Genomic DNA, 21049 nt, shown 5'->3' with positions numbered 1-21049 from the left:
CGGTACATAAATCGAATAAAATAAAATAAATAAAAATAAAATAAATGTAGTCCTCACAAGCAAAAGTGGGTAAAAGCTACTCCATTGCTGAAAAAGCTTATAAAGCTAACTGCCAAGTTGATGGTAAATATTATGCTCAGAGAGGAGGAAGGATGACTACTGACAAAATTCCCTTATCAAATGATACTGTGCACACTTGTATAAAACCCACGGCAAACAATATGGAGGAATAATTGTCATAATATGTGTATGCACTAGCAAATACTTTGGATTTACAGTTGAGCAATGGATGTGCAGAGCATGTATTGGCTTATGTTGACACATAAACGAAGGAAAAGTGCTGCTCTATTTATCACTGAAAACCCAAATTCCAGTGGGAGAGATGTTTGGTTTGGTTGGCTACTGTTTTGTGGGCAATGGTAGGGACCGGAAAAGGTGTGCTTGAATAAGCACTGATGGAGCATCAATTACGTACAGAGTAAGGATGTGTTGTACATGTAAAAGAAGGTATTCCTGAATGTCTGGACATATCCTACTTTATTCAGAGAACCACAACAGTAAAAACTCAGCTTCCTTCTTTCAATCCAACTGTGAAACAAGTCATGAAATTAGGAATATGATCGAACTGTTATCATGTGTACATCTTTTGAGTGTGCATGACTTTTCATTGAGCTGTGTGAAGACATGGGTAGTGAATAAAGACTATGCTTTTCCATGCAGAAGTATTGTCACTGTCAAGGAGAAAGGCTCTCCCAAAAGGTTTTGAGCTGTGAGAAGAAATATTGATGATGACAGTAAAGAGGTCAACAAAGATGTTTTTCATTGTTTCAAGCAGAGTGTACTTTAATTATATATTCGGTGCTCAGACTAGCCTCTGCTTTTTGTGTCAGGATCAGTATGCCCAAGTAACACCTCTACTTTAAGAACTGTACTGAACTGTATTTGGATTTGGGGAGCAATTCAAAGTTCTAGTTGTCTCCTTTGAACTAGCTAAGTTGTTACATGGCTTAAGAATGATATGTGAATGCAGCTGTTTAGTATATAAGATGCTGTTTTTGTATTGGTCTTTAAGTTGTCTCATTTATTACAGTGCTGAAGGAAAACCAAGACCAAAGGGAATACAATCTAGAAAGGGTGACAATTATTAATACACTTAGTCCTTGAATTACGACCACCATTGATCCCAAAATTTATGTTGTCAAGAGAGATAGTTGTTAAGTGAATTTTGCTGTGTTTTACAACTTTTCTTATCACAGTTGTTAAGTGAATCACTGTAGCTGCTAAGTTAGTAACACAGTTAAGTGAATCTGGCTTCCCCATTGAATTTGCTTGTCAGAAGGTCACAAAATTTGATCATGTGACTCCAGGACACTGCAACCGTCATAAATATGAATCAGTTGCCAAGCATTTGAATTTTGATCACATGACCATGGGGAGGCTGCAACAGTTGTAAGTGTGAAAAATGGTCATAAGCCACTTTTTCAGTGATGTTGTAACTTCGAACAGTCACTAAATGAACTGCTGTAAGTCAAGGACTATCTGTGATGTATTAATAATGACATACTATATGTTTATATGGTATAAGCAGGAGAAACCCATCATCTGGGTGTTTTGAATGTGGTGTTTTGCTAGCTATGCTTTGTAGGTGGATGTAAAAGCAGCATACATCTTTTGTTAGAAGAACACTGAAAGAAAAACTTTCATTCTATGTTAAGATCATAAGACACTGGAGAAAATTTATATGGCCTTCTATATAACTCACAGTTCCAAAGGCTATCAGACATCCTTTTCTATACAATATATAGTTCAAAAAGGCAAAAAAAGTACTGCAAAAAGGGTTTTGTATGGGAACTTTAACTTCCCATCCCATTTGACTTTAAGTCTTTTAAAAACAGGTCAAATCAATGAATTTAATGAAGGCCACTGAACACAATAGCTTTGCCTTGCATTTTGACCCAGATAAAGAAGAGTCAGTCTAGGTCAAAAAGCTTTAGCAAAACTTTAAGTGGTTAGTACACAAATGTGACAGAATGTTTAGAATCTCAGAGTCTTGCTATTCCCATTGACAAGCAGTTAAAAGTATTTGAAACGGCTGCATGAATGAACTTCGATAAGGTAGAGCCATTGTCTTCCATTGTTCCTTGCTCTTCATACCAGAACATCTCCCCCAAGAAAAGAACAAGAGTCAATGAATGTATAATGTAGTCCCACTTTTACTGGATTTCTTTGGACTTTTTGTGGGCTGTTCACTCCATTTAAATGCCTTGCTACACATTAAAATCTTTCCCAAATGACTGTGACTGTTGAGTCATCCATGTCCGACAGAAAAGCCTTTAATGATGCCAAGAAAACTATAATGGGTTGGGACACAGATTAATAGAAATGAAGATTTAAATTAGCCATCCTCTGCCTTTCTCACAAAATGAATTAAAAAAAATTCCACTGATATCAGGTTGCTTAGTTACCATAGAGTTAAATATTGAGAAAACAAAATTTGACAGAGGAAAGCTGGGTGTAGATTCATATCCAATGTTTTCTTTGAAAAACAAATTTGATAACAAAAAAACATCTCTCTCTCTCTCTCTCTCTCTCTCCGTCCCTCCCTCCCTCCGTCCCTCCCTCTCTCATCTTGTGGGACTTTCGTACATAACAGTTTTAAATAAAATAAATGTGTCAGAATCGGGGGGGGGGTAAGGAAAGAACTTAAGATTCCAACAACTGTTTTTAAATTTTCTGCCAGATGAAAAAGTTGCCTTTCCCATGCAAGCAAACCACCTCAGCAAAAAACCATGTTCTTGTTATTTAAAACAATTTTGCATGGTCAAAGACTAAATTGCTCTTTTATGTATATTTTGGATGGACTGCTCCAAAGAACCATATGTTGATTTCACATGTGTTCTGTAGTCTTGAGCGCCATGGTTTTTGGAAGGTTTTCCCTCAGTAATTTTCTATAGCTAGGTTTTTATTGTATTTTACTCTTTTGTCTAGTTTTTTGTGTTTAGGGAGAAAAAAATCCCCCTTCATTCATAGAATGGCAACTTTCTGTCACCCATCTTTGACTTTTCTCCTTATGTCTGCGTTAAAGCTGTCATTTACTTTTATTCCCCCTCCCTTCTCAATATTTGACAGCCAAAAGCCCTTGTCTGCTTTTATGGCTTTTTGTTCACATTAATGACATAACCTGTGCAAAATGGCAACAGCTCCCTCAATCTCTGCATGTAAAATTTGCAACATTTTTTGAGACGGGTCAATGCCCATTTTGGGGGTCCTTTTCTTTATGTGAGGACCGTGTTAAAGGTTTTTGCAGATGTGAGCCTGTGACTGCATGCAGAGATGGGGGGAAAAGAAAATAACTTGCTATTTTCTGATTGCCATAGTAACTCAAGCATTGCCTGTGCGTGTGAGTGTTTGTGTGTGTGTGTGTGTGTGTGTGTGAAAGGATTTTTTTTTTTTTGGTTTTTGTGTGCTTTTTAAAAATGCTTTCTTTGGATTTTGGTTTACTTTTGGTTTACTAGATCAAAACAATTAGGTTTCCTATGCAATCAAGCATTCTGCTGAGGTATATGGCACAGAGGACAATATGGCTTGTATAAAATAAAACCATTTCAGTATAAAATAAAACTGGCTTGAATCTATTTTGTTCAGGATAACAATGGCATTTTCCAAATGTCTCTCTGCTACTATTTCCTTGGAGTACTAACAGAAAATTCACCTAGTGGAAATATAACAGAAGACATTTCAAAAAAAGTGGTGAATGAGGTTTCAATAGGTAGAAGGTTCTAGTGGCTATGAAGATAGGTTACTAAGACTACAATGAGCACAATCATATTATGGAGTAAACCTATCAGATACTGTGGAACTACAGCAGGGCTTTTCAACCTTTTCACCCATTGTACCACTTTTAGGATATGGCAACATCCGAGTACCACCAGTCGCCTAGCAAGGTGTCAAAAACTTGATGACCAAAAAAAAAAAAGGAAAAAAGTGATGAAGTATAGGTAGTCCTCGACTTACAACAGTTCGCTTGGTGACTGTTCAAAGTTACAATGGCAGCGGTCTTCCTCCTGTCCGAGGTTTTCATTATTGTGAGCATTTCTGTTGAGGATTGGCAGCGAGGGTGGGGTGGGTGGGGGTGTTTGGTTTTTATTCCCCCATCTGCTGGGTGGCTGCAGCAGGTTTTGGTCACTTCACATGACCCTGGGATACTGTTACCGTCATAAATATGATTCAGTTGCCAAGCATCTGAATGTAAATCACAAGACCCTGGAGATGCTGCAACATTCCAGCTGATTGGTGCTTCTTCTGGGCTCAGCGGAACTGCCGGGATCAGCGCCAAGCTCCAGCTGGAGCCTGGCGCTGATCCTGGTGCTCCCACTGAGCCCTGACAGCTCCAAAGAAGCGCTGATCCTGGCGCTTCCACTGAGCCCTGACAGCCCTGCAGCTCCAGCCATCTCTTGCTCAGGCTTGTGCAGTGCTGCCACTGGTTCAGCTCATTCCCCTCCCCCGCTGCCATTTTTCTAGGATGGTCGTGTACCACCTGCCAGGTGCCAATGTACCACAGGTGGTACCCGTACCACTGGTTGAAAAGCCCTGAACTAGAGTAATTATTTCTAGAACATGCCTTACATGGAATTTGAGAATGGGAATAGGTAAAATGTAAATGAATATGCCTCCATACTGCTCTCCCAATCAGCATGGCCCAATCCAATTTATTGAGTTCAGTATTAAACTCTAATGTGATTTGTTTCAGCTGTTACATGAACTTACCCAGCCACTATCATTTGCAGACCATCATTTATGAAAAAGAGTATTATGTGAATACAATCAATTGGGTTGATTTATCTGCAGTATGTCAACCCACTCACACTCAACCCAATGGATTTGGTCTAAGTCTACATTCCCTTTCCTGAAAGCCTCTGTCACTGAAATCCACCGATGCAACTTGTGTGCTGGCTAGATATGAAGCTGGAAAATCCATCTTTTGAAGTCAGGAGCAACAGTTGCGGAGCTGATGAGCACAGGAGTAGACTTGAAATAGCTGTGCTTCTTTTGCGTCACTGGGGATAGGGATTCATAGATTGCAAGAGATACTAAAGAGTTAAATGCTTTGTGGGCAGATGGAATAATCCTCATTTTCCCCCAACTTAGCTCTGTGGTTAAGCTTGATTGTATTGACACCTGCACCGGGAGGAGGGTGATGAGATGCTCTTCTTTTGTCACTTATAATAGCTCATCATGATTGTTCTAACGTGCTTTTAAAAAGAGAAAGAGTGAAGGAAGGGCAAAACCCTAATCTTCCCCTTGGTGCTAGTGACAGTCAACAATAGTGAGATAGTTTGTTTTCCCCCAGTTCTTCTCTTACCCTGTCCCTTAACCTTCCATTGTCCCCGTAGCCACAATACAGTGGCGTCGCCCGGCTGGTTAGGGGGCAGTTTCTTGTACTGTACTGCCCTGTGCTTGTGTTCAAATCTTCCTTATTCAACTGTTTTTCAACTGTTTTGAAGATTTACATTTTTAATGGCTCATTTATGTAATCCCATAAATAGAGGAGCAGCAAAAGCAGCCCCCACACACAAATGAGAGAATCGGGGGGGGGGCCTAAGAGGAAAAAAAAGCCGCTAGTGGGGGTCACCAGGGGTCTCAGCTGCAGAAGCCTTGATTGGTATCAACCCTCATAGCCACTGTGGCAATGGACTTAAGACCACCCAGTCAGCCCCCCCCCCAACGGTGCTTTGCCAAGGAACAGGACGAAACTTCTATAGTTCAGTCTTCCCTATTTATAGACTTCTACAGCAAAGACTCATTTACCTTGTTGCTTTGACAGCTGCATGTCTCCCACAAAAAAAAAATATGTTGCCATGATTAACTTGCCTTTCTGTTAGCAAGCAGCTGAGGTTGTCAGGGTTTCCTTACATGTCTTTCCCCACCCTGCCCCCCAGTCTCCCTTAAGCACCACATCCCTAGGCCTGCTGTATTCCCTTCGGTAGAGTCAGTGAATTCAACCACCTGTCCAACGATGCAGTTTGACTTCCTGGACAGAAAATTAAAAAGGAACTAATATTCAATGACTCTCCATTCTTCTGCATTGTCTTCCTGCTCTTTCCTGCAGTACAAATCTTTGGAGAATGTGAAATGCACTCAATAGATTTACAGGGGTGGAGAGACCAGATAAATGGCAATTTGATGAAGTTAGATTATCTTTAATAACTTCTTCCATTTTCAGTGCAACTCTATCTAAATTGTAACATTATTGTGTTACACAATAATAATTAACAATCTTCCATCACTGCTTTGCTGTAGAGATTCAGACAACAAAATTAATTAATACTATATGAACTGTTGATCGCAATTTTTAAAAGATTACAAATTCAGGTTGTAATGTATTAATTATATTAAACACTTCTGTGAAAAGGGAAGTATTTGTTCCTTATATCAGTTGATTTAAAATGGCCGTTTTGAAAACTTTCAGAGATCACACTATGAATATGATATATTTACAATATTCCACCTGGCAATATATACAATTGAAACATGCAATGGTTAAACAGCATCACATGGATACTTTGGCAACCTTGAAAGTATCTGCAATATTAGGATCCATAAGGTATACAGTTCTTGATTTGAAACCAATAAACCAATTTTATAAAGAATTAAAAAGCAAAATTAAAAATTAGTATTATGTGAAATGAAGAAATGGAATATCCAAAATTGGAAAATAATTGGGTCCAGAAGCTAAAACACACTTTCTTTAATTTAAGAATGAAATTCACTAATCAGAAACTCTTATTTATATCAATTGAACAATTTAACAGATTTTTTAAAAAGGTTGGATAGTAGGTATGGCATAAGAAATGTTAAGACGTTTTAACTGATATTTGGTTTTGTCCAGTTATAGGTTTTTTTATTTCAACTGACATATTAATATTATTATAAACATATAAACACGATGCTGAAATATATTCCTAAAACATGGAATCTGCCATTTCATGAAAATCTTAGACTCCTTCAAATCTGGCAAGGAGGATAATTTTATGTAAACTGAAAGAAACCTATCCTCTGGTATTAAGAAATGATTTCAGAATATGATTATCTATTTTTTGAAAATGGTTTATGTTCCAAAAATGAGAGCACTGTAAAACAATATGTTCCTATATCATCTAGTTTGAATGATAAGGTTATGAAATGGATATAATTTTATGTGTATCAATAGCAAATGGATATTACATGAATCTTTAAATTACTTTTCCCCTTTGCTGTTACATTTGGTTTATTTTAGTCACTATAGCATTTTTTCCCCACAACATATCTCTGTCATTTCTCTTTCTCTCTAAAATAAAAATTAAAAAATTAAAAACAAATAGATAACAAAAAACTTCAAATGGCAGACTGGGTCTTTTTCTGCCAGTACACTCTCTCTCTCTCTCTCTCTCTCTCTCTCTCTCTCTCTCTCTCTCTCTCTCTCTCTCTCTCTCTCTCTCTCTCTCTCTCTCTCTCTCTCTCTCTCTCTCTCTCTCTCTCTCTCTCTCTCTCTCTCACACACACACACACACACACACACACACTATCTATCTATCTATCTATCATCTATCTATCTATCTATCTATCTATCTATCTATCTATCTATCTATCTATCTATCTATCGCTAGTTGGTGGGTGAACATTATTCAAGATTTCATAGTGATATGCTAGGTTATATTAACCATATTAACCATATTGCCATAAGTAAGGCACCATACAGCAAGACATTTGGCATTATTTCATTTGGAAAACACGCATGCTTCATTTCTCATCAATCAGGGATTGTCATATAGTGGGACCCAGGAAATGTGTCTATTCTGTACTTATGCCTGCCATTTGGAGCATCATAATTTTTAAGATGTTCCAGTTCTGTTCATCTTTCAGAAAGCCTTGAACATTTAATTGTTATTCCTGGCAGGGAAGTCAGGAGACTAATTGAGTCCACATTGTTGGGGCATGGTGTTTTCAGCAGCTGCTTTGCATTTAGTTTGTTATGATATGCACTTTTAAAAAACTTCTTATTATCCACTCAGAGTCACATTAGTGAGATGAAAGACTGTATCAGTTAATCAATCAATCATCAATCAACCAATCTTAATGGTAAATAGGCAGCTGGTACCTTTTATTTATTTGTTAAACGCTTGCTGTAGAAATGAAGTAAGCCTAATACTTCTCCTAGCCCCCTTGTTTTTAAAATGCAATTGTTAAATATTCCCAATGACAAGTGTGAGCAATAAAAATGCCATGACAGGAACAATTCTACTTTACGGCCACTGCTGAATCATGTTCACTGGTAACTTTTTCTTTATCATAATTGGTTCCCTAGCTCTCAGTTCAGATGACATACTAAAATGGCCATAGGAAATGAAATTCTTGGACATAATTCCAAGGAACAGGAAGTTTCAGGGACTATCAGAGGTTTCCTAATAGTGGTATTATAGAGGCATAGACCAATGAGTATGCAACTAGTGTGCCAATCAGAGGATTACTTCCTGCATGATGTGAAGATTGAGGATATCGCACACCTTCTAGATAGTTCAGTAGCAGAGGTAGCATAACAAGGAACTGATACTTATGGTGCACGCCAGCACCAGAGACATAAGAAAAAGTAGGTTTGCGTCTTTATTGTTGGGTAATATTTTGGTAGAGGACAGGAAGGCCTGGAGGAACATTGTCCATAGGGTCGCGATGGGTCGGACACGACTTCGCAACTAACAACAACAACAACAAATATTTGGAAAGACTAAATCATAAAAACATTGAAACCACTGAAAGGAACCCATTTAGCCTATAACATCTAACCTACTGATCCATACAAATCCAGATTAATGATTATTAAAAGCTTTGTAGTTTTCTGATTCCACTCTTCCCACTAAGCCTCTTGCAAGGACAGACAGCAATACTGGAAAACACAGGTTCTTTGTCTCTGCCTAGCATAATCACCATAGAAAACAACCGTACCCAATATAATGGTTTAGTGAATCACAAGCTTGAATAAAGCAGACTAGGCTATTTGTGGGACCGCTTCTCCTAAGAGTTTCCCCCTGTTCTAACAGGCCAGATAGGATGGGCACCATGTCCTTTCCCTTTCATGGCGTCATCCAGCAAGATCTAGGAAGCTTGCCTTTTCCAAGGCCTCATCTAACCTCTGGGAAATTCTCCCCTCTTTGATTTTCCCAGTCTTCTGGAATGCCTTAAAACTAGCTCTTCCTCCAAGCATTGGGATAAATTAAGGCTGGAGCACAGTGATTGTGGTTGCTGGTGTAGCAGGGTGTTGGGGCTTGGGGATTTGGTTTTGTTCTTTAAGATGGCTTTGTTGTCTTTGTTTTTACTGCTGTTTTTGTGAGCTGCTCAGAGTCGAGCTAGGCCGCCACATACGTCATGTCATATGAACAAATTCATTTTCAATTTCAGCACATGTAGATGAGCATCATTTTCCTAACCAATGTAAGCAGGAAGGTTATTTAAATTAGCGATCAGCTACAACGGGCATGTCAAACTGGCTGGATGTGTCACGCTGAAACCACGCCCACCCATTGCTGGCCATGGGGAAAAAGTCGCGATACGTCACACAACGCCACACGACGGGAGTTTGACATGCCTGAGCTACATATCTTGCAGCAATTTGATTTCAGAAAGATTTTCCAGTGTAGAAAATATAGCAAGAAAATTATCAGGCCCCAAAGCAGCAAATAAAATAGCAAGTTATAGGCCACTTTTACACACTATACACACAAAATATTTTTATCTTTTATTTTATAACCTAAAACTTGGGGCTCTGACCAAAATGTTATAATGAAACTTGTTGTGGAATATTGTTTCAGTTGAGAAGACGATTGAGGAAGGGGTCTTGAGCAGTTCTTAGTCATGTACACCCTGGATGATTCATGGTAGTTTTGCTAATCAGTCATACTCTGGCTTTGTGTTGGGCTTCGGCACATTATTTAAGGTCATCCCAGCATGCTTCTGTAGATCTATTCATCTGTGTGCTTATTTATAAAACTTATGTCTGCCTATCTTATATGCATTAATCGGTGGCTCGCAACAAAACCAATAAAATAGCAATAAAATAATCATTTTCTGGATAAGGCTCATAGAGGTCATATGCTTCTTCTTTCAGGTTCGGCTAGCACTATACAGTATATCTGCATGTCCAGTGTATGTTATCCAGTTGTCTTCCAGACTTTGTTGTCTGATATCTGGTTTCTTAGAATTTCCCAAAGAAAAAAAAGATTTAACCAGATCCTGAGCATGTTCCTTCATATCCTAGGATGCTGGAGATTTAAATCTGCTCAATGTAAACAGATAAATTGACTGATTTTTTAAAATTTTATTTTGAACATACCTAATAAACCCTTTCTGTAATTTCTAGTATTTTTGCCAGCCTTGATTCATTCTGAGTTTTAAATCAAAATGATTTAAGGTTTCTCTTAAAATCAAGAACTCTACTACATGGTAACTTCCTTTCAATGCTTTGGCCAGCTAAAGTCTTATCTGGATATTAGGCTTGAATGAAATTAACTGAATAGCTTTCTGAGTAAAAACACACAAGATTACACTATTATACTGTTTGCATATTGAGTTAAATATGGTAAGACTGGTGTAGTGATAAATGTACAGATGAGTACAGTTGAACAAATGTAGTCCAGCTTAGCTTGATATCTGCCTTAATGAAACTAGAAATAGAAATATAGTACTTTAAGGTCATTAATGCCTTAAATGGATTTTTAGTTTCTACCAATAAAATAAAGCCAAAGTCTTGTACTCAGATTTCACATTAGCTGATCCGTAGAATGGCTACTTGACTAGTTAGGTACATCTATCAATAGGCAGTACCAAGTGTGCAACACATTTGATACTAGCAAGCTTTGTGATTTAACATTTATACTGGTTTTAGCATCTTGATTTAAAACTGCTTACTCTTCTTTCTGTAACCTGCCAGCATCTGATCTAACCTGTCAATTACTGTATTTTATAATGATTAGTTTCTCCTACATGCTTTTTCTATTCTTATTTTATCAGTTTCCACCAGAAGCAATCTCCCCTGTTTTAGCCATTCTGAATTGCAGCTTAAAAGGCCTGGCAATTGTCAGCAATTTGTAATTATCTTTTCACTTCATCAAGCCTGTATTTTATATCTCAATCAGGTTTTGTTAACTGTCCATACTTCTCTAATTAATTTGATTCTGAGTTTATCAGTTATTTACTATTCAGGCTGTGTAATCAGTAGAACTGAAGGTGGATTTATAATATTATGCTGAATGGATGTGAATTTTAAATGGAACAGACACAATTAAATATATGCTGAAACCAGTATGGTACCTGCAGACAGCTGAGGTTATTTTCACTTTTATTTCAAGAATGATTGTCACTAACCAGTTACTATTTAATTTCATTATTTTCAGGAAAAATACTTGAAATATAATAAAGTACCAATTATATAATAAGAAAACCATAGAATTTGACTCAACTATACTGCAATTTCCAATTTCAATATGCTTCTGCAACTTACATATTCAGAATTTTAAAAATAGAACTCCCGAGATAGCTTTAATTATCTCTTAATACAGAAATGCTTCGCTGTATTTATTAGCAATGAAATACACAGCATTTTAAGTAGATAGATTCAAAACACTAAAACTTTATGATTAGGAAAAATTATGAACTCAGACATCTAAATCAAAAGAGAACTTATTCACTGGTGTTTGGAAAAGTAAATACATTCTATTATGAAATGAACAGACAGCTATTTTTCACACAGAATTCCATGTCCCCATATTATTTAATTAACTGAAGCTAAATAATTTATAATATTCAGATACCATATAAATCTTTTTTCATGTTAAAACTACAGCAAATATATTCAAATCGAATAAAGTGAAGGCCTAGAGAATTATCAAGATCCATATCTAAGGAACAAAAATGAATAAAGTAAAATTGTATTAAGAACTTTTCTGAACAGAGTTGCAAAGTGTATTTACATATTGTACTACATAGCAGGGGAAAAAACCATTCCTTACTGCAATGGAAGCATTGGGGCAGGTTCCTTCTCAATGATTCTGATCAACATCAAACAGAGAAATCCTTTCTCTAGGCAATGAAGAAATATAGACAGCTAAAACAGGCTGCACACATTTGAGCTAAAAGATCATTTCCAAAATATTTGAGCACAAAAGTCTTTAACAACCATCAAAATTTAATTTGGGATAGTATAGTAACAGAAAGGAAGCACAGAATCATTTTTTTTTAGGTACATAAAGATTCAACTCTAAACTGTTACAACAGACATTTGTACTAAGCAATACTTTCAAGTCAAAGATAAATGAGCATTCCCCCAGAGTTAACAGCTTAATTAGATTCTTCGACATAAAGTTTTTCATTATTTGCTGGATTGCTTTTCATACTTGTCCTTTGTGTTCTGGTTCCTGTGCTTGTATCTCTGCCTGTGCCTGGGAGGAGAGCAGCTGACTCTTCTCCTAGACCGAAAACTAGGTTTGTAAGGATGCATTCTCTGTCTCTTTGGTTTGGTTTCTTCCCTGCTCTGACTTGGTTCAGAGTCTTTATTTTCTTCTTGATCTTCCTGTCCCTGGTCTTGCTCTTTTGGTGACTGCAATGTGTTCTTAATAGTATTAATAAGAAATCTTTTATTTGTACTGGCAAGGGGGCACTTCATCCTGTAAAAGTATCAAAAAGCAGTAGCATAATATCCAAAATATACAAAAAATAAAATAAACATTATGAATATACAAAATGAGTACTACAGCTAATTTTCTTTTTTGGCTTCCCTTGTGTGCCACCTAGTGTAGACGTGAAGTACAGAAAGAAGCAGTCAAGACACATGCATTTTATCATAGGGTTGCCAAAAAAATATCAAATACTTAATTTCTTCATTAAAAGATATAGAAAATCTAGTAACATCTGCAAATCTGTTACAAATGTAATTATAGCCATTCATGTGGCAAAATAATCTCTAGTAGAAGCATGTGCCACAAAAAATGGTTACGACATAAACCTTTGTGCTTTATTGTAAAAGATTTAGGTTTTTCCATTGGTATATTCAAACGAGGAATTTAAATCCAACATGCTTCAGCCATTTGATTCTTAAATTAAGTATATAACCAAAAACATTCTTATAAACCACTAATTTTTCCTGATACTTGGTATATAATTATTTTCATTCTTATACCAAATTGAAATTAAAATAACTGCAAACCAATATTCTTTCAGATATAAGTGACAAATACGTTGCAACTATTAAAAATCTCACGCTACTTACTATCAGACAGAATTACTATTTTCAGATATATCCTCTATTTTCCCATAGTGCCAAAAAATATTAAGTAGCAGTAGGTGGGAAAAATAGACTTGCTGGCTTCTTTTACTGAAACTCTTCTTTCTTTGAGTTCAAACAGAGGATCCCATCTTAAAAAAAATGACTTTGTGAGCTATTTGCTTATGTGTTGACTATGCAACCATAGCGAATTGATGGAATATGACAATTTCATGTGATTTATTTTCAAGGACTAAAATAGTAAACATATCATGCTGATTATTATGGCACAACTTAGGATCCAAGAGTGTAACATTAATTGCCAGAGTATTTTGATCTGATAAAATTGGGACAACCAGTAAAACCTGTTTTTACAGCTCATCAATCCCACAGTAGCTATAAGGAATTTTCACTGGATATGAGGCTCTGCTGCCTTATTCTGCCCTGCCTATTACTGACAGTGAAGAAGAAAAGTACTAGCAGGCTCCTGAGAAAGTTTTAGTAAAATTGTTTCTACACTTGCAATCACATGCCATAAACTCATCCAAGAGTAACACCGTTATTGGAGTCTCCAGAATACCAGTATCATCTACTTCCATTATAAAACATAAGTGCTTCTGGCGGGTGGCAAAGTGGGGCCTCTTTTGAAACAGGAAGAATGGAATGGAATTATTTAGATTATATTCTCTTTCTTCCTATCTCTTACCAGAAAATGTGTTCAAATATTTAAGACAAATTCAGCTAAATACCTGAATATAATAATGAGCAACATTATTTCTAAACAAGTAAGACTATACATAAAAGAAACTTAATTCTTATTCTTAGTTATGTGTATACTTACCAACCATAAATGCTATATTTTAATCCATTGGTGAGAAATTTATATGACAATGCTCACTATGCATTCTTACTCTAGTCCCTAGAGAGACTTATTTATTAATGCACATTTGAAATTGCAATTTTTAGGTTTTTTTTAAAAAAACATATTATTTTATAACATTATTATACTTAATTTGAAGAACTTACCAGCCCATGGGCCCCATTGTTTCTGCTCTAGTTTTCCCACGCTTGGCTTCTGTCAATAGCTCTTCCACTGCCTTCCTAAATGTTAAGAACAAACATATTTCTTTCATCTAACAGTAATGCAGACTATTACAATTCACTTAAGCTGCAGTCCCTGGGTCAAAATAAAACTGTAATCTTTGAAATTCAGGTTGCAAATAATAATCTTTCATGTTCTAATTCCCATGAGTCACTGGACAGACTCTTAAGGTATTTATCCAGGTTGTCTAGAAAGCCAGTTAGGTGTATGATTAAGGTGCCAATCTACAAGCAGCCTATAAATTTAATCCTCCTTTAGGCACAGAAACCAGCTGAGTAACTTTGGACTAATCATTTCTTCTCAGGCCAAACAACCCTCACAGAGTTTTTGTGGTGGAAATATAAGGAGAAGCCATTACGTTTTAAAGGCAGGATATAAATATAATAAGCAAATGAGAATACATTAAAAGAATGCCTAAAAGATAGGAAGAAATCCATAAGGATAGAATTTTGGCACCAAAGAAATGCTAAGTATCATTTTTATTAGATATTGTTGAAACTGAAACATCCCAGAATTAGAATTCTTCATTTAAAAGAATATAAAGATATGCTCAAATTTATTTTATCAGATTTGAGATACCCTTACTTGACTCTTCCTCCACCTGATACGTATAGCTGTTCTGGGCAAGGGCATACACTTATAAAATGGGAAAAGTTGTTTTAACTTTAGTTATATTGAAATTGGTTAAAATCTTATATGGGCACAAAGAAACCAGTAGAGAGATTGGTAACAATTATCTATTGTGATTATGAATAATTTGCCCATTATTGGGTTTTTGTCTGGATTAATTTTTCTATTAGAATTACAGCATGTATTTTTATTCCACTTTAATTATCCTTACATTACTTATCCTTAATGTAACTTTATAGACTGGGGATAAGGTACCCCCAGGTAACCAAAGTACATCTCCTTAAAGTACCAAACGTTTTACAAAGTATATTTTTAAGTGGGAAGTTGGAATGCTGATCGCAAGATAAGTATTATTTGTAAAAATATATCTAGCTTTCCCATAGTTCTCCAGGCACTGACAAACATTCACCCGTAATATGGAAGGTGGAGTCATCATACTTTACTTTTCTTGCTACCTAATTGATCACTCATCTGAATCTTTCTAATCCTGACCTTAATGCTAATAATTGTGGAAAGATGATTTTAATCAAGATTGCTCTAAGCGATGGTAGAGGCTTTAATCTTAGGACTGAGACATTTCTGTCGATTACAATAATAAAAGTTTTAAACTGATTTAGGGATAAGGAGGGTGAACAAAAAGGTATGTCCTGACTTCATCAAATACTACCTTGCATTTTACCCATTTTGTTCAGCCTTCCAAGAAATTCACAGGGAAAAAACTTTTAAAATAGGTTGCAATTTCTGATATTACAAAGATATTTTATAAGAGAACTATGATAGTGTGTATTCCATTTGTGTATGTACCCATTTATCTCTTTTAAGAGTTAAAGTAGTCTGCAAGATAGAATTAGAGACTTGTGAACAAAACAGCATTTCAGCCTATGTTAACATTAAGCTCCTTTTTTTTCTTCCCTAGTCCACTGTTCTCTAGCTGTAAATGGATCACACTGAGGTTTTACTCCTTGCCAATACTGTATCTTGAATGTATCAGTCCAACACATGTTATTTGTTGGTGGATACAGGAAATAGCATGTTGGCTTGCAAGATGGCTCCCAGCATGCTTAAACTTTAAATAAAATCAGGCTTTAGGTATATTTGGGTATACAAGCAAATACGTGGCAACCTTGACTCCTACTGCACCTTACATTAGCAGGGAATGCTATATGTGACATAAGTACAACCAAAGGAAATGCCCTATTCTCCACCTTTTTACTAAAACACGTAAAAGTTACAATTGGTCAAAGTTATGCTAGACAGTGGAGGTCAGTATTCATGAACCTACCTGTTAACAACCATGGCATATAGAATCTGAAGAAAAAAGGACCATCAGGTTAAAGGAAGTGGAAGATCCTTGTTTAAAATGCTATTTCTATAGCAATAGGTAAATACTATTCTACAGAAAATCTGTGCTGGATTTGTTTTCTGTGGTATTAAGTCTTCTTTTTTTCTCTTTTCTATACCAGTTAAAAAATTGGGACTGTTATCTTTGAAACATATCACAAAATATGTTACGTGAATGACAAATTTTCTTTACAATTGCCTGATATTGGCAACACTAATTTGGAACTCTTGTCTCTATATGTCAAATGCTGTATTATGGTCTTGTATATTATTCTGGAATTTTTCTTGTTTAATTTATTTGATCCCCTGATCTGAAGTTCTCTGTCAGCTATCTCCTCCAATACTGTTTGCCTGTTCCTATTTAAAGCTGCAAACTTTTTTTACATAAAAGATCTGCTTTCACCTTTTGGCAAAATCTGATTGTCTATATCTTATGAATCCAAAACGTCTTTGGCACCGTGTTAATAGCTTACAGTTCCACAAGTTGAACAGTGTTGGACTAAATAGAGCCTTGGTGGAGCAGTGGGCTAATGTAACACCAGCTGCCTGCAATTAGTGCAGGTTCACATCCCACCAGGCTCAGCCTTCCATCCTTCCGAGGTAGGTAAAATGAGGACCCAGATTGTTGGGGGCAATTAAGCTGACTTTGTAATAATGCCGCTTGGGTGTGTGTGTGAAAGCCCTAATAAGCAGGCATATACATAGAATGAAGGCTACTGCTAAGCTTGTAAGCCGCCCTGAGTCTTTGGAGAAGGGCGGGATATAAATGGAATTTTAAAAAAAAATAGCTATCCCAATTCCAAATTCTCCATATATTTCCTATAAACATCTCTACATTTGCAGCCTAGTTAGAGGGACAGAATTGGGATAATTCAGTTTATGCTTTGGAACTGTTTTATCTCTTTCCAGGGGTGTCAAACTCAATTTCATTGAGGGCCGCATCAGCATTGCGGTTGCCCTCAGGGGACCGGGTGGGTGTGGCCTGGATGGGCGTGGTCTACTGGGTGGGCGTGGCTAGAGTGTGTATGGCCTACTGGGTGGGCGTGGCCAGCTCTACATCGTTTGCATCAAGGGTGCCTATGGGGGCCTGGGCAGGAGTGGGACAGATCTGAGGGTCTCTGGCAGAAGGAGGGTCTCTGGGCCAGGGCCAAGGCAGTGGGGGCCGTTCCCTCACTGTTTCCAGGATGGCTTCACGGGCCGCATGAAACCACTTCGCGGGCCGGATCCGTCCCCCGGGCCTTGTGTTTGACATGTCTGCTTTAAACTGACAGGAACCCTCCTGCTTGAGCTCTGCAATTAGATAGAAAGTGGCATCATCCCCTTCTCCCCCCTTTAACTTTAGGAACAGCAATTAAAAGAAAGCACCACATTAGTCTTTCACTCCCTCCTTGGACCCAATGTTTCATTATGGACAGGGGAGGGCACTGGGGATTTGATCCCAGAGTTAAGGCTAGGCAACTAAAAGGCCTCCGGCAAGTCCCGGATCAAAACCTGTTCTAGGCTGCAATTCCCCCGATGACCTGCAGCCTTAATTCTGGGGAACCTTTGTATCAGCCCACAACTAGGCGGTTAGTCAGTGAGGCAGGATCACTTACTGAGTAATAAAACACAGCCTCCCACCGCTCCAGGCTAATCTGGTGCTCGTGATGTCGGAGTACAATTCCTATAATCTTTGGGCCTAGTTGGGGATGACGGAAGTTGTCCTCCCAGTCATCTTGGCCAGCACCAGGTTTGAGAAGGGTGCCGGCTCGCCCTCTGCTTTAGCACCCGCCCGGCGGGCATGGAAAGGAAGCATTGCACCTTCCGTTTTTTTCCGCCGCCTTCAAATCTCACCTCTCCAACTCAGCGTCGTCCGCCATGGCGTGCAGCGCTCGAAGAGACCCGCTCTCAAGCTTTTACCGCCACCATCTTGCTCGTCTTGCCGGAAGCGCTGCAGCAGCTCTAGCCGAACGCGGGCGACGAGAAACCAACAGACTCTCGCGAGGACTCCGAAAGGGGCGGGGCTCAGCAGCAGGCAGCCCACAGCCCCGCCCTCCCCAGCAAAGCTCACCCTCTAGCAGTCGAGCTCAGGGGTAGGCAACCTCGGCTCTTTTATGAGTCATGGACTTCAACTCCCAGAATTCCTTAGCCCACTGCTCCACCAAGGCTCTATTTAGTCCAACACTGTTCAACTTGTGGAACTGTAAGCTATTAACACGGTGCCAAAGACGTTTTGGACTCATAAGATATAGACAATCAGATTTTGCCAAAAGGTGAAAGCAAATCTTTTATGTAAAAAAGTTTGCAGCTTTAAATAGGAACAGGCAAACAGTATTGGAGGAGATAGCTGACAGAGAACTTCAAATCAGGGGATCAAATAAATTAAACAAGAAAAATTCCAGAATAATATACAAGACCATAATACAGCATTTGACATATAGAGACAAGAGTTCCAAATTAGTGTTGCCAATATCAGTAAAGAAAATTTGTCATTCACGTAACATATTTTGTGATATGTTTCAAAGATAACAGTCCCAATTTTTTAACTGGTATAGAAAAGAGAAAAAAAGAAGACTTAATACCACAGAAAACAAATCCAGCACAGATTTTCTGTAGAATAGTATTTACCTATTGCTATAGAAATAGCATTTTAAACAAGGATCTTCCACTTCCTTTAACCTGATGGTCCTTTTTTCTTCAGATTCTATATGCCATGGTTGTTAACAGATAGGTTCATGAATACTGACCTCCACTGCCTAGCATAACTTTGACCAATTGTAACTTTTACGTGTTTTAGTAAAAAGGTGGAGAATAGGGCATTTCCTTTGGTTGTACTTATGTCACATATAGCATTCCCTGCTAATGTAAAGTGCAGTAGGAGTCAAGGTTGCCACGTATTTGCTTGTATACCCAAATATACCTAAAGCCTGATTTTATTTAAAGTTTAAGCATGCTGGGAGCCATCTTGCAAGCCAGCACAGCTGGCTCAATAATTCTGGGAGTTGAAGTCCATGACTCATAAAAGAGCCGAGGTTGCCTACCCCTGGTCTAGCTGATCGGAAGCGGCTCCTCTGAGTGTAGGGGGCGGGGCTGCTGCCGCCGGAGCGGGCTTAAATCTGACTGGAATCCTGCGGAGGGTATTGCAGATGGTACTGGAATGTACAGTAGTAGTCCTGTCTGTTGAGGGAAGTTTTGATCTGATACCTATTGGCCTGAGATAGTCTCATTAACTTAACACAAACTTGTTTCTCTGTCAAGTGACACAGAATTGTAGTAGCACAGGGTTTTTGCAGTGAAAGCTGGACCATAAAAAAGGCTTGAGCGCCAAAGAATTGAAGCCTTTGAACTCTGGTGCTGGAGAAGACTCCTGCGAGTCCCTTGGACTGCAAGGCGATCAAACCCGGTCAGTCCTCGAGGAGATCAACCCTGACTGCTCTTTAGAAGGCCAGATCCTGAAGCTAAAACTCAAGTACTTTGGCCACCTAATGAGAAGGAAGGACTCACTGGAGAAGAGCCTAATGCTGGGAAAGGTTGAGGGCAAGAGAAGAAGGGGACGACAGAGAATGAGGTGGCTGGATGGAGTCACTGAAGCAGGAGCCGGGAGCTTAAATGGACTCCAGAAGATGGTAGAGGACAGGAAGGCCTGGAGGAACGTTGTCCATGGGGTCACGATGGGTAGGACACGACTTCACAGCTAACAACAATACACATACCATATATGATGGATGGTTGGATGTAGATTTAAACACAGAGATCAGACAGTTAAATCATATACAAACACATCCTAGATATTTATACACACACATACACACTTAGATAAATAGACATAACATATACATGTACCTACCCATATATACCAGGTATTTATATGTACACAAAATGGATAGATAGTACATATACATACCAACATGCACCCACACACAATCTTCCTTCCTTCCTTCCCTATTGATCCATTGGTTGTGATAGCAAATGTACTTACTGCGTTTAGTTTAACTTCCAACAAGGGCAGAACACTCCTAATTAAGCTACATCTATTGAAGTTAGTTAAGCTTTGGTCAGTCATTATCAAATCTGATTAATTATGTGCCACCAAGTCATTTTCAACTTCTAGGGATCACAATGCATGGCTAAGGGATGTTGGAGGGAGGTACCTGGATTGCATTCCCTGCATTCCCTCAGAAATTTCATGCCAATGGGAGTAAGACAAACCAATATCAGGTTTTTTTTCCTTAGAAGGGTGCCAGATCTGAATTGATTGTTAGCAGAGATCTTTAATACAATGTCTAAAGTTCTGTAGCTGCAGCCACCTCAAAATTCAGTTATATCCAATGATTCCAGAATCCTACTGAAATTCACACGAAGGGAAATCACAACCTATACATCAGTACTTGCGTGTTCTATCAAAATCCTGTCTATTTACAGAACACAAAATATGAAAATCAAAGTAAAACATGAAGGCTTGCTATGTTTTGTGAGTTCAGTCAGCAGTTAGATGCAGGATTTACTGAGCTTATTAGAAAGATAACTCTCTTAATCATTGCAGTTACCCATGTTTAACTGAACTACTGTTTATTGCATTATCTCAACTATATGGATTCCTACTGTGTGTTAAAGCATAAACTAACTCTGCTGCATGTGGTTGCAGATTGCACATGAATGACAAGCTTGACAATCACATTTTACTCAGGTTGTTAGACCATTCATATTCT

At 38.0% G+C, this 21049-nt stretch overlaps 1 protein-coding gene across 1 annotated transcript; it reads right to left on the bottom strand.

Moving 5' to 3' along the window:
- Nucleotides 1-11354: 11354 nt before the first annotated feature.
- POLR1D (RNA polymerase I and III subunit D) lies at nucleotides 11355-18307 on the bottom strand. The gene is made up of 3 exons (XM_081328060.1): nucleotides 18195-18307; nucleotides 14315-14389; nucleotides 11355-12692 (listed from the first exon to the last, which is right to left on the bottom strand). Exons 1-3 carry the CDS (start codon nucleotides 18218-18220, stop codon nucleotides 12398-12400), a joined length of 396 nt encoding a protein of 131 aa, XP_081184186.1. The 5' UTR covers nucleotides 18221-18307; the 3' UTR covers nucleotides 11355-12397.
- Nucleotides 18308-21049: the final 2742 nt, after the last annotated feature.

The sequence above is a fragment of the Vipera berus genome (assembly GCF_964194415.1).
Source record: "Vipera berus genome assembly, chromosome: 4".
NCBI classification, from domain to species: Eukaryota; Metazoa; Chordata; class Lepidosauria; order Squamata; family Viperidae; genus Vipera; species Vipera berus.
The sequence above is the reverse complement of the archived record's forward strand: the minus strand, read 5'-3'. Positions and strand labels throughout refer to the sequence as shown.

Coding starts and splice junctions, on each gene's coding strand:
- POLR1D (XM_081328060.1), bottom strand. CDS start 18,220: ATGGCGGACGACGCTGAGTTGGAGAG. Junction 14,390..18,194: donor GACGACGCTGAGTTGGAGAG/GTGAGATTTGAA, acceptor CTTAACATTTAG/GAAGGCAGTGGAAGAGCTAT. Junction 12,693..14,314: donor ACAATGGGGCCCATGGGCTG/GTAAGTTCTTCA, acceptor ATACTTTTACAG/GATGAAGTGCCCCCTTGCCA.